The sequence below is a fragment of the Sinocyclocheilus rhinocerous genome, unplaced genomic scaffold (genome assembly GCF_001515625.1).
Source record: "Sinocyclocheilus rhinocerous isolate Xijiao unplaced genomic scaffold, SAMN03320098_v1.1 scaffold1149, whole genome shotgun sequence".
Classification (NCBI taxonomy): Eukaryota; Metazoa; Chordata; class Actinopteri; order Cypriniformes; family Cyprinidae; genus Sinocyclocheilus; species Sinocyclocheilus rhinocerous.
Window position 1 is genome coordinate 596,254 of NW_015664180.1, and position 19,392 is coordinate 615,645.

General features: G+C 36.9%; 1 protein-coding gene and 2 long non-coding RNA genes across 3 annotated transcripts in view; 2 read left to right on the plus strand and 1 right to left on the minus strand.

Annotated features, from left to right (window-relative positions):
• Positions 1 to 557: 557 nt before the first annotated feature.
• The window catches only part of LOC107729691 (uncharacterized), a 23,087-nt gene continuing 4,252 nt past the window's right edge, over positions 558 to 19,392 (minus strand). Inside the window, exons 2-3 of the long non-coding RNA XR_001638609.1 lie at positions 2,699 to 2,804; positions 558 to 645 (exon numbers count right to left, since the gene is read on the minus strand). This is a non-coding gene — a long non-coding RNA (uncharacterized LOC107729691). The remainder of the gene's footprint in view (positions 646 to 2,698; positions 2,805 to 19,392) is intronic.
• LOC107729692 (uncharacterized) overlaps positions 3,353 to 19,392 on the plus strand; it is a 19,517-nt gene continuing 3,477 nt past the window's right edge. Inside the window, exons 1-2 of the long non-coding RNA XR_001638610.1 lie at positions 3,353 to 3,425; positions 13,390 to 13,391. This is a non-coding gene — a long non-coding RNA (uncharacterized LOC107729692). The remainder of the gene's footprint in view (positions 3,426 to 13,389; positions 13,392 to 19,392) is intronic.
• Positions 11,688 to 12,703, plus strand: LOC107729689 (nuclear factor interleukin-3-regulated protein-like). The gene has a single exon (XM_016540355.1). The coding sequence runs from the start codon at positions 11,688 to 11,690 to the stop codon at positions 12,660 to 12,662; it is 975 nt and encodes a 324-aa protein (XP_016395841.1). The 3' UTR covers positions 12,663 to 12,703.

Consider the following 19,392-nt stretch of genomic DNA (forward strand, 5'->3'; position numbering starts at 1 on the left):
TTTCTAATGATTGAAATGATAATTTCAAGTATATAATAAAAAATAATTTTAAAATGTATTAATCATAAAATTGCACAACATTTTGTTTTTCTTAAAATATATAAACATCCATAATATAAGATACGCCGGATCTGGGGCAGCGCTCGCGTCATGGAACTGTCGTGAACGCGCGTCCAAAGATACCGAGATAAACGCGTCCTCATTTTTGGGTGAACTAACCCTTTAAATATATTTTATAAAAAAAATTAATGCATTTGGAATTTTTAAAAAATATAAACCTAAAAAAACAGTGTAAGCAACTTTATGTAGTTTTGTATATTTTTTGCAACTTTGGACCCCCCTACAGTTAAATGACTGTCTTAAAGGGATAGTACAGTACACCAAAAATGAAAATTACCCCATGATTTACTCACCCTCAAACCATCCTAGGTGTATATGACTTTCTACTTTCAGACGAATACAGTCAGAGTTATATTAAAAATATCTTGGCTCTTCCAAGCTTTATAATGGCATTGAATGGGTGTCAAGATTTTGAAGCAAAATAAATTCACCTTTTTTAATTAATTCACCGTTTGCAATTGGGTCTGTGAGGGTTTGGGCAGGACTTCGATAGCATGGCTCCTCCTTGTATAGTTGACTGTGCCCCTGCAACCATAGTTATATGCATGAATATCATATCTGCAACAGACTTCAGCAGTGATTTTGCTAAATTAACACAATACAATGAGACGAAGGCGTTAGCAATCATGACATTAAAAAGTTACAAAAGTTTAAAAACCTGTAATACTGAGTTACATACTCCCAGAACAGACATTTAAATTGAAATGTATCGTTTCAGGCTGTTTAGATATTTACTCAAAAAATATACATATTATATTTCTGCGGCATCATTATTTATTTGTACTTGCATTCAATTCTGTGTGAAGGATCAGTCAGTTGAAATCAATCAGTTATAGTGCTTGGCCAGAGGGAGATGCTCTTACCCACAAATGTTTCTACATAGTAAAGACTATGTGGTTCACTGACAGAACAACACTGAAGCTCTATCTGAAAATAGTGTTGGTTGAGATTGTAACTGATGAAAGTTCTCCGATTCCACTCACTACACCAACGGCCAGGTTTCTAAACCCACGTATAAACAGAACATTCAGGAGCAGCACAATTGCGATAAACCAAGGCGAATAAAGGAACAGACTGAATGAAACACACATGATGCAAAGACCAGCATATTTTCACACCCCCAGTAGTCTTACCACTAGGCACTACGCAAATGATTCATAAGGACATAAGGACAAACTTGGTTTTAATTTGCCATTAGTGTGTGGTGACATGCCGTGCCATGGTGGTTGGTGAACAGAAAGTAGTCTATTGACTAAAAGTTTCCTTTGTATTTCTAATCAATGCCTAATGTATGCTTGTGAACATCCGAGAAATTCTGTAAAAGGCATTTTTACTTTTTAAATTTTTATAAATGATAATAATAATAATTTTATTTGTAGGCTATACATAAAAAATAATGACAAAGAACAGAAGTACGCTATCCTGAAATGTTTTTTTTGGTCATTTTTTGTCTTCAAAGAAACAGCGAGGTTTGCAAAATTCGTTTTATAACAGTAGTTGACATGTCCACCAGTATGCTATAGGCTACTATAATATTGGCGAATCCAAACTGACATCATGAAAACACTATAGGAAACATATGCTGTCATATTTCTCATTTAGACATGTAAATGTGTAAAACCTTTTATCACAGTTAGGAAAATTAAACCCTCAAACCTGCATGACCACAACATGCACAAGAACTAAGAAAGCGTTTGCCGCTTACTGAAACTGTTAACAGGTTATGGGGAAGAAAGGTCAGGGGGTATTTTTGTATCTCTACACCATGGCAACAACCCTTTAGGAACAGTATTTTTAAATAAATATTATTTAGTGAAAGTTTCAAAGTTTTACCATAATTAACGGCTCCGGTGCAAACATCGGAAAGATTTGCAGCGCGACTACTCATCAAAGCGGCCGTTGACCTGAACTTCCCAACTGAAATCATCTGAAGGGTTAAAGACGAGCTCTCATGACATTCAGAAGTTTCATTTTCCACATTATGCTCGTCTATATGATTCATATTTTGGACCCACAGTTGATGAAGAATCTCATATGCTGTTTGTGAACTAAAAAGAGTTTATACCTAATATATATGTTACTTGGATTATTTAGATGTGTATCCAGTAGGCTATGTATTATTGAATTACGTATTCAATTTTTATTTATTTTTGGCGCAACCTCCTGCTTCTTCCATAATCTGTGTCTGTCCGTCTGAATCAGATACACTAAATGCCACGTCAAATATTTATTATAAACAATGACGAATCTAGCGTTCGGTTGTGATTAAGAATACATTAAGACTACAGTTTTTTTTTTATTGACTCAGTCTCACCTATTGAAAATAATTAAATAATAGACTATTGAAATAATAAAGCTATTGGTGTTGACAAATTCGTATTTTTCATATCACAAAGCATGGGCCATTTTGTTGTTGTTTCTAGCAACTCAAATTTTGTAGAAAAAAGTGTAGCTATATATGTATGTATTGCAATTATGCATTTGCATTAGAGGTAGTAAAACATTACTAAAGATCTAGTTAAATGAAGTGTTAAATGAGCAGTACAACATGTGGAGATTCAACCACAAAGTACCTCACCTGCTTACTGAAGCATTTCATTTTTACTTCCTTGATAGCAGATCCATGGTTCACATCACATCCTCCTCTTCTCACCCAGGTAAAGTACAGTTCTCATTCATGTAACCTGTAATCCATAAGTCTCATATCATTAACCCTGTCTCTTTCATGAACCCTTCTGCAATATGTCAGGACAAAATAAGCAAGAGGCAAAAAATATTCAGATGAAATCTCACAAATAAAAAAGTTATTTTGCACATTTAATTATTGTATTTTTGATGAATAAACATGGTAGATATTATTTATAATTTGTTTATCACACTGCAAATGAAAGGTCAAGTTAAGTGCACTGCATTATTAAGCCTTCAGTTCTGACTCAGGTTGTTTTTCTAACCAATCACACTGTTTTTTGCTTAGCGGATGATCAAAAAATCCCCAAAATCCCACTAAAAATTTCTGACTGTAACTCCTCCTTCATTTTATTGACTGTATTGCCCCAGTGCAGAGGTTTAGTGACTGTACAGATTTGTTCATGCAACCTCACATCATTCTGTATTATGACTTTGTTCTTTGTAGTTTACACACATTTAAGAAATGAATTCATTACCCTTACTTAATTTAATTTAAAACGGTTTAATTAAACACACCCACTGCTCTGTGTGGACTTGGATATAGGTTAAATGCAGAGCACAAATCCTGAGTATAGGTTACTAAACTTGGCCACACGTCAGGTCACTTCACTTAACATGTCTTTCCCTTTACTGAAAAACACATAAAAGTCCCTGAATCCCTGAATTTGCTCTCCAAATGCAGTCCTTTGCAAAGCATGCTGTGAACTAGAGATTCACTGTCCAGTTTGTCAACAAAAATGATTAATGTAGTTTTAACACAAATTAAGTAAACTTCAATTTTGAATATATTATGTAGTGTGAACGCAATGAAATTAGTAAAGACCCGCCCCTATTCGTTACTGTTGCAACATTCAATGATCCATGGCGCTCTCACAACACACATCATGTTCCCATGCACTAAGAAATAAATCACAGAGAAAAGATGAAACTGACAACGCGCCGACAGACAAGACAAAGCAGGTTACTTTTGGTATGAAACAAAGTCTCAGTTAAAAATTTTTGTCATTTTGTAAGAAATTCAAACTATAAATACCGTTTTGTGGCCCTTTAATGTGTCGCGACAGATCGTTGTAGCGCCTCAGTTCAAGCAGCTCAAGAACAGTGTTGGGCTAGTTTCTCAAAGAATGTAATATATTACTCATTACTAGTTACTCCTTTCAAAAGTAATATTGTTACTTTACTTATTACTTTCTGGCAACAGTAATTAGTTACACTACTAGTTACATTACTTTTTCTTCACGCCCCACAGAAGTTGTAACGGTGTATCTTCCACATAAAATTCTTCTTACTAACAACATATTTCTGCCTCATCATTTGACCAAAATCCACATTGGATCGCAGTCAGAACTTATTACAAACACTCAATATTGATTGGTAGTGACATTCAAGTAGAAGTGTTGTATTAATCTCATTAATTGTCATGTGAACTGCTTGAAATAACATGAGAAGTAAGGGAAAAAATTATAGAAGGTGATTTCCGTAAAACAAAAATAAGCATTAACACACAATTCCAAAAGGGATTTCCCTCAGATTTCCCCTCAGACATGAGACAATGGGGAGTGTCATAAATCAAATAGTACATTTAGTATAGGCCTATATCTATATATAATAACTATACACCCCCCCAACCAAACACACACACACACACAAGTGAAATTCATAAGTAGTATGCACAATTTCTATGTCTATAAAAAAATATTTAAACATACATCATGAGGCAGAAATTACAATGTAGTGTCTAAGCTATTGACTGGTGCTTTAATTATTTTTTATACAAAGAATACTAAATATTAATAATCACAAAGTTGTGTATAATTTATATCATGTAATAGTGTATAGTATCTGTCCCTAATACTGCTCAGTAGGTGGCATAAATGCACTAAGTTTGCAGACAGTCCTTAAAAGAGAGAACGATAAGCATTGTCAACTTCAAGTCAGATGTCTGAAAAAGGGTAAAAGATATACATATATTATATTTTTTATCATATATTTTATACTGTATTATATAATTCTATTTTAGTTTTTTTAGTTTTTTTCAAAATATTGTCATCGTGTGTTTTCTACAGGCCGTACCACATGCTGATCAGAGGGATGTGGGTGCGATGTAATGCCAGAGTAAAGTAAAGCCACAATTTACACAACAGTTTTCAGATTATCTTTTTTCCTGACAAAATCAATATAATACAATATTTCTATCTGCTGAATATAAGCTTTTCCATATTCCAAGCTTGCCTGCTGCACTGGGGACATCACATGCATGTGCGAGTTGTGAAAATTATGAAAATAAATCTAGGAATTATTTGATTGTTGGATTTTAAATCAGCGGGTTGAGGCATCAAAAGTAACTAAACTGTTTTATGGATGGTAACTGTAATATTATTACTGAAATCTTATTAGTAATTATTTACACTACTAGTTACTGAAAAAAGTAATATTATTACAGTAACTAAGTTACTAGTAACTAGTTACTGCCCAACACTGCTCAAGAACCAATCATCTTTTCGCATTTACTAGTTAAAGCACTAAATAAACCTGAATGAACATCAGAAGTTATCTTGTTTCAATCAACTTCAACTAAACCGACGTTAATCTATTCTCCAGTCTGGTTTGTTTGTCAGACAAAATGGCAGATTCGGCATTATAATTGGTCCGATCGCCTGTCAATCAAACTCCCTGCGAAGGGTCAATTAAGTGGCTACAAAATTTTCAATAATCATGTTATTCAGCTCATTTTAATTCATTCAACTGAACAAGAAGCAAAAAAATAAAAATAATAAATTCAATGCAGATTAAAATGGTCCTGCATAACGTAAACATTTAGACTTAAAGACAGAATTTTACCTATTGCGTAACTGCTTGAAATAACATGAGAAGTAAGGGAAAAAATTATAGAAGGTGATTTCCGTAAAACAAAAATAAGCATTAACACACAATTCCAAAAGGGATTTCCCTCAGATTTCCCCTCAGACATGAGACAATGGGGAGTGTCATAAATCAAATAGTACATTTAGTATAGGCCTATATCTATATATAATAACTATACACCCCCCCAACCAAACACACACACACACACAAGTGAAATTCATAAGTAGTATGCACAATTTCTATGTCTATAAAAAAATATTTAAACATACATCATGAGGCAGAAATTACAATGTAGTGTCTAAGCTATTGACTGGTGCTTTAATTATTTTTTATACAAAGAATACTAAATATTAATAATCACAAAGTTGTGTATAATTTATATCATGTAATAGTGTATAGTATCTGTCCCTAATACTGCTCAGTAGGTGGCATAAATGCACTAAGTTTGCAGACAGTCCTTAAAAGAGAGAACGATAAGCATTGTCAACTTCAAGTCAGATGTCTGAAAAAGGGTAAAAGATATACATATATTATATTTTTTATCATATATTTTATACTGTATTATATAATTCTATTTTAGTTTTTTTCAAAATATTGTCATCGTGTGTTTTCTACAGGCCGATATTTTTCGAGCCATTGTGTGTGCATGTTTACATTGAAGCATCTTCAAACGTGAAGGTTTTCTTCACAGTGGACTGAAAAGTTGAGAAGATGTTGTTTTATTATGCCTTAATCTTGTTGTCTTTGTTGTCATCTATCGTTTTCACTTCTCCTTTTTGCTTCGTGGAAACAGATATAACTTTACACATCAGCGATATGCCAAAACAATCTAACTTAAGCCAGGAAGTGTCCTAGCGCTAAAAGTGTCTGAGAACTGCATTAGGTGTGAAGACGACTAGCCCTGTACAAGGTGCAAATGAAGACATATCACATCTCAGATAACTACAGTGAGGACATTTGTGATATATAATTTTTATTTATTTATTTATTTTAATTGGATCGCTAACACACATGCTCCTGTTTCAATACTCTTCAACTAGCGCTCCATCTAGTGGCAGCCAAAGACACTGCAGCTTAATTAGCATCCATTCACCTGCTGCAAGACCATATATCAAGGCCCAAAGTGGTTCAATCATGACCCCTTTAAGGTCTCAAATCAAAGGAGTCCCTTTACGGTGGCCCCTGCGTTTAGGCTATCAAAACTCGGTGGGCTGCGCTGAAGCCGTGTAGGAGGTTTGACTGCACATACATGTGTGTGTGTGAGATAACGCGTCTCAAGTCCTATCAAGCTCATCTATTTTTACACGTGGCCTCTCTCAGATGCAGAGTGGTTTGCGAGATGAGACCCAGACCTGCAGAGCCATTGTGACCGGTTGACCAGGTTGCTATTGGCAGTGCTCCATTACAGTTTAACTGTTGCCCCAAGCCTGTCAAACCGCAATGAGTGCACATATCTCGCTCTGAAAGCCTCACCGCATGCGGTTCCACAGGTGCTGATGGAGGCCTAATGAGGGTCTGTCGATGGCCATGACCGTGCGATCAAACGGTAGCAGTGATCTCAGATCAATCAGAACACAGTGGATATATTTAATTGCATGAAAAGACAAAACCGCAGGTTGCATTTTGTAAACACGCGTATGTGGCCTTCTTGAGAGCAGAGAATGGTATTGTAGTCACTGTGTGTTATATTTCTATTTGAGTACTCAAATAGAGTGTATTAATGGAGAAAAAAATATTTTATTTTGGCAATTATGTACAACTAAACCAGTCTAAAGTTTGGACACATTTGGTGCTTCTTGAAATTAGTTGTGCGGACAAACAAATGGTGCATATATATCATTTTCTTTACAAAACTGCCATTTTAATTCAAAAGCATCCCAGAATGCACCTCAAGCTTAGTTGTTTGAGAATGAACAGAGTGTGCAGTGATGAAATCTAAAAAGGTAGTCGACTTTATGCAAGTTCAAACATAAGATATTATTATTATTGATACAGTATATACAATATATTACCTTTAAATATATTTTTAAATTAAGTTATATATATATACAGTGGGTACGGAAAGTATTCAGACCCCCTTAATTTCCTGAATTTAGCATGATGTTATAGTTTTGATAATTTTACTATTTTAAGAAAAAAAATAATATTAAAAATAAATCAGTATGTGTTCACATTTTTCAAAAACACAGTTCGTTTGTAATAATAATAATAAAAAAAAAAACATCAAGACATTATGTATCACATTTTTATGGCCTATGCAACTTTTGAGCATTTTGTTTTGATAGATGCTCAGAGAAAAGCTGAAATGGTTCTCAATTACTCTTAGAGGTCAAAGGTCAAAAGATACCATTTCAAAACTTTGGATTAGTAACATTTGTTAATGTTTTTTGAGTCGCTTATTCTCACCTACGCTGCATTTATTTAATCAAAAATACAGAAAAAACAGCAATATTGTGAAATATCAGTACATTTTTAGTAACTTTTCTATTTGAAAATATTTCAAATGTAATTTATGTATTAATTTATAACATGATCCTTCAGAAATTATTCTAATATGCTCATTTGCTGCTCAAGAAACATTATTATTATTAATGTTAAAAACAGCTGTGCTGCTTAATATTTTTGTGGAAATGTTACGCATTTTCTTCAGGATTCTTTGATGAATAGAACAGCATTTATTCGAAATAGAAATCATTTGTAATATGTCTTAAGTGTTGCTGAATGAAAGTATGAATTTCTTAAAAAGATTTCAGAAGCTCTAATATTACCTTGCATTGCATTGAATTCATCACATAAACATCTATACTGGACGCCTTTCTTGCAAAATGCCGCAGATCTTATTTGAAGAAGTCAAAGTCTCACCATCACCATTTCGTAGGCCTTTTATCCATCCTTGCCACCCTAAACAACGATTTGCCTACGATTTCAACATCCCTAATGAGTCTGAACTAAATACGCCAATGAATGAAAGGCGTGCAGATAACGTCATGGCATCAGTGCTCCAAAAACCCAACGTCTAATGTAAAATATCAGCAAAATCATTTGTTTTCTGGGAAGTGAGTAGGTGGCCTCGAATGAGGTTTTTGGGGTATACCCCTGTCTGCTGCTCTGCAATCGCTGCTTTAGTTTCTGTTCCGACGAACGAGTCAAAAACGGGAGAGGGGCTAGTTAAAATGAGGTCGTTGTGAGGAGAAAACACTGACGACTCAGAGACAGGAAGTGGTTTGAATTCACTTGAGAAAGAAACAGGGTGATTGGAGTTACTGTACAGACAAACAACGCAGCTGAACTGTATGCAAAAGGTGAGGCCTGAAAGTTCAAACTTCAATGCGCGCCAGCTGCGGTGAGCGTTCATCCTCATTCACACGCGCCATTGCAGCATACTTGAAAAATGTGCTGTTTTATCTACAAGTTTAACAAATACATTAGGACTGATTACCTGGTTAAGCCCGAACTGTGTTTGCGCGTGCGAATGTGCGCACCACGTGAGGGGGCTGTGTGCGGTAACCAAAACGGTACATCTGAACTACAGGTTATGTCCCACGTTAAAACATTTGAGTTCTGTGGAGCTTTGAGGTGGCGTTATGAGTCACCGAGTATAAGAAGAAAAAAAATCACAGAGGGATCCAACAGCTATTCGATGAGTCACCGGTAAACACCAACAGGTATGCCGCCCCACCAACACTCTTCGCAACCACTGCGACCCCAAGCCTGAGCTATGATCCAACACCTGTTGAACACCAACAACATCGTGTTTTTTAACGAACGATACATGGCCCATTTTTATCTTGCAGACACAGTCTTAAAATGTCAAGTGTGGCTAATTCTTCAAACCAACCACAGGTGATGCGCAGCATTACTCTCATAAATGAGGTGAAGGCAACAACATCGCATTCATCCGATTATATTTTTCCTGCATTATGCATTTACTAGTCAAGATTTTAGGTTTTTTTACTTGTTTTGTGGTTGGCAGTGGAACTGCCACAAGTTGAACTTCAATAAGTTTGTGTAACCCATGTGCAAGCTACGCACCTGCATTATGTTTCACAGCGACACAGATTTAGTCATAATCTAGAACACGAAAACAATTTCTGCGGAAATTTGGAAGGACAGTCCCAGATGACATACGTAAACTCTGCAAAAACCTCTAATTTTTTCATGCAAGTCATTCTTAGTAATCTATTCTTTTTAGCCACAATTGAGAGTTTGTTTTACCTGATCTTAACCTTCTTCAGTTCCAGTGTTTACTGAGCTTCAACTTCTTATAATTGGTTGAATGACATACTAGCGCTTTCTGAAGAATTTGGTTTACTAAATGATGAATAATTACGTTTAATTATGCTGTTTGCATTTTACACATTATAATCAAAAAGCAGAATGTCATAAATAAAACATAATAATACACATATGCCCATACTAGCATACTCTATTTGAATTATGGCCGAAATAACCTCAATGTGAACATACAACCACACTGATGGGCCTCAGTGCTGTATGTTTGGCCAATCTAATTAATGTGCTAGTTTTGGTTGAAGTGTGGGATTGTTACTTCACAGGGCATCCATGATATTAAAAATAAATGTATAAATAAAATGTACATTTAAAGGGGTCATAGGGTGCTACATGCACTTTTACAAGTTGTTTGAACTGAAATGTGTGTTGGCAGTGTGTGTAAACAACCACCCTATAATAATAAAAATCCACCCAGTGTTTTTTTTTAATCTGGTTAAATGTTTTCCCCTTTTATCCTATGACCCCTTTAAAAAAAGAAAATGTCATGAGCAGATAATGGTGTGTGAAATTCAATAAACAAAAAAGTTTTAGTTTTGGTTTAGAACTAAAATGAAGAGCTAACGGCATGGATAACCACTGGACAGAAGACAATGCGTAAACAAAAATGAAAACAAAACATCAAGATGCTGAGTGCGCCAGCGATAATTTCTTTTATTCATTCTTTTAAAAGTAGAACAAACCAAAAAGTGAGTCATAACTCAAACCACTGGTTTGAGATACTTGTTTGCAACTCTCCGCCTCCATATCTAAGGAAGGAAGATGTGGTCCTCACCTACTACAGCTCCTTTCATGCAATAGGCATACGTGTGCAGATTACATGTGCCACCGTGACTGCCATTGGTTGACAGAGTTTGTCTGAAAGTTTCCAGCCAAACGAGTTTTAGTTTTAAGCTGATGTCCTTTAATTCATCTTCACTTTCTAGCATCATTCCTGTGACAGCACCGTAAAGGTAAGGTAAAGCTATTTTTTCTCGCAACGGTTCTCCTCAGTTAAGACTTTGCAAAGTAGTACTTATACATAATACTTAGTATTCTGTATGCAAACGTTAAAATACTGAATTCATTAAATGCAAATCATGCAGTAGTTTAACTCTGGATTGATATATCTGGATTGTTGCAAGAAGCTTCATATTCACCAAACAAATTGCTTTTGGAGAAAGAAAAAAGTCACAAAACGAATAGCCACTATTTTGATGTTAAGTCAGTTTGGCAGATATGCAATGGTTTTAAATGACATACACATTTTTTGACTTGCTTTTAGCAAATCAAGATCTTTTTTCATGGTTGACCTCATAAATTGATCATATCAAGGTTGTATGCATTAGATCCAATCTAACATCATCATTAATTGAGCATATCGCATTTTTTCGCAAACTATATCATTATTTTGCACATTTAAAATTAGGATTTGCCCAGTACGTTTCCTTGTTAGGCTGGCGAGCTTCTCACATTTATTTTTACCCTCATTCAGACAGGAAACTGCACTATGAACGCTAATAAGTGGTAATGAATTTAACTTGCATTTAATAGTGCATGCTTCTTCTTTCATGGAAGAGAAAAAATCCTGAGCTTTCGCATCGTTCTTCTTAAATTCTAATATCACCAGTACAGCAATACCAACAAGTATATGATTACTGCCGTTCTCAAGCCTAAAAGTGATACTTTTTTTAATCAAAGTATTGGTTTGGCCTACTGATCAAGTTCTTTATCTTTCCAGAACAATGAGTACCATGAGAAGTCCCGAGCATCTAGCAGATGCTTGTCTTCCGTCCTCCACGGGCGAGATCTTGACAAGCAAAGATGACCCTGGAGGTCTAAGAAGGCTACTGCCACTCACCGGCTCAACCGTACTGGCACGACGACTGTTCCACCTCCAGTCATACCGCAACCCGCTCATGCCCAACAGACGACGTAAACGCGAGATGACTCCTGCTGAGAAAAAGGACACGTCTTATTGGGTGAAACGGAAGAAGAACAATGAGGCCGCCAAGCGTTCTAGAGAGAAGCGACGAATCAACGACTTCATGCTGGAGGAGCAACTTATGGCGCTTAGCGAGGAGAACGCCCAGCTCAGGGCCGAGGTGCTGAGTTTGCAGTATCACATGGGGATTGGGCGAGGTCTGGATGCCAATCATCCAATGGTGCCCTTCCACTATCCCGCAGCGTCCCATCTCAAGCCTTCCTTGTGGGGTTTGCCTACCGGTAATGCTCCAGAAGCTCCAGAGCTGTATTACTCTTGGCACGGCTCATCTCCGTTCATCTCGCCCCTGAGAGTGCCTCCTAAAAGTGCCAACCTACCTTCACAGATTAGCCATTTGGACAACAGCGCTGACCCAGTAGAGACAGACACAGCATCTCACCCACAGGTCTCTTCCAGCAACGACCCACCAAGCCACCCACAACTGTTTCCGGCCCAGAGAGCATCTGCGGCCTCACCACCCCCTCCTCAGCTGCTCCCTGGGTTGAGCCAGTCTGCCACCCAGCACAGCAACCAGATGCTACCTTGGGGCTCGTCGTCTTTGCGTCCATCTCCCCTTCATACCAACTGGCCGCTGTCCTTCCCTCTGTCGCTACGAGACACAGACGGATCTCGTAATGGCGTAAGGTCCCTGTGGAACTTCAACAGCAGGTACAGCATGCTGTCTGTTGAGATCTCAGGACAGCTCAGAAGAATCTTTTGCTCGGAGAACCCTTAATCAGCAATAATGCTGCCTGAACAGTTTTTCATTGTGATAATAACCTGCTAAAAGGGATCGTTCGCCCAAAAACAAACTGTAGACTTACTCATGTTGTTCCAGACTTTCGTTCATCTGTAGGGCACAAATATTTTGAAAAATGTCTTTGTGTTTTTGTCTATACGGTGAAAGTTACTGGGGTCCAGTGTTGGTTTTGGACCCCATTGACCCCATTGATCACTGTATAGACACATAAGGTATTTGCTTTGCTCAATGTAGTGATGTGCAAGCCAATCTCTCCATACGGCCTAGCAAATGATAGATAAACCATGACTTGTATAATATCAAAATGTTTATTCTGCAAATATGTGGCCACTTGTAATAAAAAGTAGTAATCATTTTACTCTCATTTCCCTTATTTGCTTATTGCATATAAATCTGATTCAAGTTTGGGAATTCTCACAGGCACATCATTGATTGTTTCATGGAAATTATTATTAGTATTCACCTTGCTTGTGTGAAATACTGGTTCTAACTCATTACGACATCGAAAACAACTTTTCACCAAAGCTGTTATGAGTTCGTAATGTTCCATGTAAAGGAAAAACAGAAGAATAAGAAAAAAAATATGCGGCTGCAGCAACACACACACACAAAGTAACAACAAAACTAAAAATGGTTTCATTTGCTTCATAGTATTTTGTACACAGAATGTGTAATGAAAATAACTGTGCTAGTAATTGTGTAGACGTATTCATAAATGATTCCCTCCTAATATATGGGGTATTTGTAAAGTGAATGATTAAAGTGCTCATGATTAAATATGAAACATGATCACAATGAAGATGGTTTCAGGCTGGGGTAAATTTGTCTGATATCTGATTGAACTCAGGCTTGTTAAACCACATGTTCACACTTCTGGTGTGTGGATGTACATGTAGTTGAGTGTGCTAAGTAGAATAAAGACACATTTAGAGGTGTAAATAGACCAGTTCAGCTCAACAGTACTGTAGGCTATAGAATTTAATTGCTTAATAATTAAGTCTCTATTTTTTCATTCTAACAATGGAAACTGATTTAAGAAAACAATAGTCAATGATATAGATGTTATGTAAAAATGTAAAGATACTTGGGGTACCATTCGGGGTTCCTCAGATTGATACACAGGCCAAAACTGTTGGAGAACCTCTAAGCAACAGTTTTTCGAACACAAACACGACCGTTCATGTGGTTAAGAAAAAAGTGAATCCTTGAAAGCCCTCTATCGTCTACACTCGCTCATAAAGGCTTAACTTATAATAAGTGTAGGCTATATAATAATTAATCAATATGAAGCGTCATAGAAAAATGATAAAATTGTAGTTTTCTGTATTTCCGTATCCTATGCGTTTGCGTAACTGCACTATACCTTCTTGATCGGTAAAATTATTAATTATTCATTTTTATAATTAAGAGTTGAAGAAACTTAACATAGATTACGTACCTTCTACTAAAATTCAGATGGATGAAATGCTGACAGGTATTAGAATAACCAGTAGGGGGCGCGCTGTCCTTGACAATATAGGCTACACATGAAATGCACACTAGTCACGTCCCTTCACATTAGCCATCTGACAAAGCTAATAGATGTATTGTGTTCTACTTATATGAGGAAATAGTCTTTTTTTATTGTTATATATGTGGTAACATCACAAAAATGCAAAGCAAAATAGCAAAACAGAATTATGACATGTATGTAGTTATTGATCTGAAAGGAGTAGCTAGCAATAATGTGACAATATTCATAGCTGGTGTGAACGATATTAAGAACTTAAGAATCTGTCATTGAAAAATGCATATCAATTGACCATTATTGTGGCATTATTGACAGCATTGGCAATGAGTGCCTATTTTGAAGGTGATCAAGGATTTTAGGTCTTTCCAAAACAGCACAGACATTTGTGATTCCTTAAACTTAAATTTAGAGCCTTTGCAACTTTAGTTAATGGCTGAAAATGAAGCTGAACAGCAAGGACCCAGTCAAGGATGAGTGTAGACTAGCATCTGGCCATCAGAAATGCATATCGGAACAATCAATAAGAGTGGTTTTCCATATCTGACCATTTTTCTTTTCATAAATGCACCCACACCCACTGATACACGTATGTGAGGGACATGTGGGCCATGGTGTAGTAGTAGAGCCATCAGCTTTGTGTTAAAAGAAGTAGACACAGACAGGGGCTTGTGGGCTGATCTCATAAAGAGGCGAACAAGCAGCCTCTAACTTTTACCAAAGAACTTCACACCAAAGAGAAGCCACGAGTCAGAGTGGAGAGCGTTTAATCAACGCTGCGAGGCAGGTGAGACACTCAGGTCACACACAGACAAGACAAGTGTTTGAAGTTTGGAGAGTCTGCTGGTTCCAGTAATGAGGAGCATCCTTGGAGATGTCAACGCTGGGTGACCCGACAAGGCTTCAGGAACTGTGAGAAGCTGTGAAGGTAAGAAACGGGGGCTTTTGTGTGTCCATCAGTGGTCAGCTTTTAACACAGTTGTGAAAAGGTGATGTAATGACAGAAAATAAGCAAACTTCCTTTGACTTCCTTTGAAATTTGAGATGTCACACCATCAAGCAAAATAAGAAAACATGGCACAAACATCTTGCGATCTTAAAAGCTTTCTTGCATTAATTTTGCATTAAAAGTAAAATAAAAACATCCGATATGCAGACGTTCGTAGTTTGAGGTGTAAATGCTTCATGGCGCTTAAAAGCGGTAGACGATGTGCAAAACTAAATGTAACTCAAACTCATTTCAAATGTAACCTTTGGTCGACTGCCATTGCAAGCATCAGATTTCCCAATCTCAGAATGAAACAAGTATATTATATAAATCAGTACACATATTAAGTCTGATTTTAGGTTAATGTGGTCAACTTTGCGTATATAATCCTTTTAATAGTGTTGAATATATTTTGTATTATGTAACATTCAATAATTAAAGCAGCTGTATTTGGCCTTACTTGTCTTGCAAAAGTGCACATAAGATTAGACTGCATTTGATTTGTTTCAAATTGCATTTGTAAATGTAAACTTCCTTGCAGACCTTCCAAATATTCAGAATTTCAGCTTTTGAAATTCTTCAAACGTGAGTGAAGGATATTGCAAAGGCTGGTAAATGTGGGTAATTTTAAAAGGGTGTGTGTGGTGTGGTGTCATGACGATCTAAACTATTTCAAGGGAAGATTAGATAAGACAATTGCTGCAAAAACGCATTCAAAGTCGTAAATGGCGTCTCTGATGTAGCTGTGGCTTGAAGTATGCATCTTTCTCTGTGCATCCCATGCTAAAGATATTTAATTGCTATTCCCATCCAACAAACAGTGGTCCAAAAGTCTGACTACCAATTATATTGCAAGAATAACAATGCATGAACAAGTTTGTGTAAAACCTGATAATCATGTTAATCTCCAGCATGATTTGAGCTCCAAAGATCATCCTTTCAAAAGTGTTCTCAGGATTAATGCCACAAATGTACTTATTTGATTAGAAATAGTGCATAATCTTTCATATTTGTTATTTATTCTCAATTTTTTATTTATTTTTTTTGTAGAAAACCTAAAACCTTTCCAGGTTTGAATTTGATATTGAATCTCAGATTTTCAACGTGGTCTTTGACTTTTGGACTCCACAGTATTGATTGATGAAAAATAAACTATATAAAACTGGCATAAATGAACAACATTGAACATATGCAATACAGCTGTATACTTTCAAGGAAAAAAAACTTACGGTTAAAAAAATAATTAGCAGACGTTATTTTCTATGAAAACATCTGAGCCTCTCGTTTAAAAACAACTGAGGACAAAAACACATAAGATATGAAAACTATAGGCCAGGATGTACAGAGTAGCAGGTGGTGAGGAGAAAGCCAACAGATAGGTTGTTAAAAAGGAGAAGTTTAAGAGTTTGTTACTGAAAAGCACCATCTAAACTTAGAGCATCAGTAAGCAGCAGGTGCAGGTCTGACTGAGGCCTCTGGGGGCCTTGAGACCGTCATACGACTACAGTCATCAAAAGCTGTATTTGATGTCCAAAAAGCACTGGCTACAAAAAAAGCCACTGAAAAATGTGACCGTTGTTTCCTGAAAAGGTTTTGTGACAACATGCCCCAAAAAGGTTCATACTATTTGGAGGAAGTCACTGGCACCATTGAATGGTCTGTGATAGGCTTAGGATATATATAGAGAGAAAGAGAGAGTGTTTCTGATGTTTTTATGTTTATGCATGCTACACTGCAAGGCATATTGTATTTCAAGAGCTTTTCTGGTTTTCTGACTAACTTCTGTTCATTGTATACTCAACACAGGAAGGGGAAAAGCATGTGAACAACCTCTTTTGACTTTCTCTTTGTGTATGCATGTGTGTGTATATCTGTGGCACAGCGACAAAGCAGGCACAGGGTATATTTAGCTACACAGCATGTGTCACCATCACCGCACCTAAACTGTTAGCATATCCTATGAGCGCATGTCCACATTAGCAGGCTGGCAGACAACAGAAACCTCTCGCAATTAGCATCTTTCAGAAAAAGCCCAGATGTCAGGAACACAGACACCAGTTCAGTCTAGGCAGCACCGCCCTAGAACACACGATGCAGTACACTTACCTCGGTTTTAGAGAGAGAGAGAGAGAAAGAGAGAGAGAGAGAGAGCGGTGTGTGTGTGTGTGCATGCGCGCGAGAGAGAGAGCGAGAGAGAGAGCGAGACACATCACAGTGGAGTCAGCTGTCTTAACCGTGGCTTGTGTACTGCAAACACATATTCATCACTGTGTCTGTCACGAGACTCTGTTCCCCTTTCGGGCTCTGTCTTTACATTTATTTTGAAAGATGAAGTTCGCGATTATGGTAAGGGGCGTTACATTTCCGACGAGTGCTTGCGGTGTTCGGCCAATCACAATGCACTGGGTCAGCTGGCCAATCAGAGCAGACTGCGCTTGTCGGAAGGAGGGACTTTGTAGAAAACGAAGCGTTTGAGAGAGGCGGGGCATAGAGGACTTACAATAATGTACAGTATTTGAAAAATAATGTGTTTTTTGAACATTAAAGCATGTCAACATATTCTGTTACACCAAATACACAAAATAATGATCTTTAAAAAAGCATCATATGACCCCTTTAAAAAAAACTACAAAAAACAACAACATTGAATTCAGGAAGTGCTAAATGCGAACTCGTTTCCAGGTTTTGGCCTATAAAAATATGTCATCCCTGCAGCGCTCTATTTGTGGGGATCTATTCTTGCATCTAATTAAAATTGACTTCAACTTATACCGGACTTGTCTTGAACTTCTATGTTTTGAATTTAAACGTATACTGACACCTAGTGGTGTGGAAGAAGCATCACGCAAAAGCAAAGGTTAACAGTTAGCGATTGATGTGCCATTCAGTCAACCATGATTAAATATAGCCAGTAAAAATTCTCAATAATACCAAGGTAAAACAAATGAGATTTAGCTGATCATGTGATCCCGCCATGAGACAACACTCTCCATGAAAAATAAAACCACTTTATTACGCTTTTAAAACATGATTTTGAGAGTACAACAAAGTCCCTTTTAAGGAAAGTTAGTTTACTGGCCAGTCATATTTGCAATTGCTCTCCACTCTCACATTAAAGTGTCATATTTCAAATCAGCAACAAAATCTCACATGAACTGCCCATAATGTTTCTTATACTCAAATAGCATTTTAAAAGCTCATATTTCAGGCTGGCTCAGCCAACGTGAAGTCCTAAACATGCGTCTCTGAACACTGACTGGCAACCAGAACTTCTAACAGCGGCTGCTGAGACATGATCACTTTACCAACTGGCGATTGGCCCTTTTATTTAGAAGGCAGGACTTATTGTCATGTTGCACGTTGGACTTTCTCCCATTCGTAAGAAATATGAGTGCACCATCTTTGCATATCTAAAGGCTTTGGAATAAAATATATTTAACATAATATTATTCGTTTATTTTTATATAGGCTATGTAAGATAACGACACATGTGCTTGCAAGCACTGGTTTTTCCATCTGGAAATGCACATCTAGTTTATCTTTTTCAAATTGGCTTGTACATTATAGTGAAGTTACTGCACACAAACACAAACGCTAACAATGGTCAGCGTAGCGCCGTATTGCAGGCGTGGTCTCATAGCTGTGGTTTGAGCGAGCATCCACAATTCATCCCCTCCACACCAAGACCATGCTCTTCTTTCGCTGCGTTCATGTTTCATTGGCTCGTGGCTTGGCCTAACAGTCTGTTTGTTTTGCTCTGTGGTAAGCATACATGCACCTCGCTGTCACGCTCTTGAGCCCAGATTTCCAGCTCATAAAAAGACAGAGCAGATAAAAGAAAGGGATGAACAGGATGTGGTTAGCCTACATGAAAACTCACACACTTTGTTAACTTGGAGAAAGGTTCTGAGGAGAGAAAAAAGAAACCACAGTGAGCGTGGGGTTAGATGTACAAGATGCAAGATGCGCAAAACTAGAAGATCTGCGTGTACCCTGATGCTACTCTTGAGATTTTGATCATGTGCATTCAGTGGATGCTAAATTGTTTAAAAAGTTAATCTACACTTACAAAATGTATTAATTCTGCATTAAATATAGCATTAATTAAAAGCATGAATAAATAATGTTGGTACTTGGTACTAAAATAAACATTAGCTGAAATATATATATATATATATATATATATATATATATATATATATATATTTTTA

Excerpts from the sequence above, each read along its gene's own strand:
- LOC107729689 (XM_016540355.1), top strand. The coding sequence starts at position 11,688 with ATGAGTACCATGAGAAGTCCCGAGCATCTAGCAGATGCTTGTCTTCCG.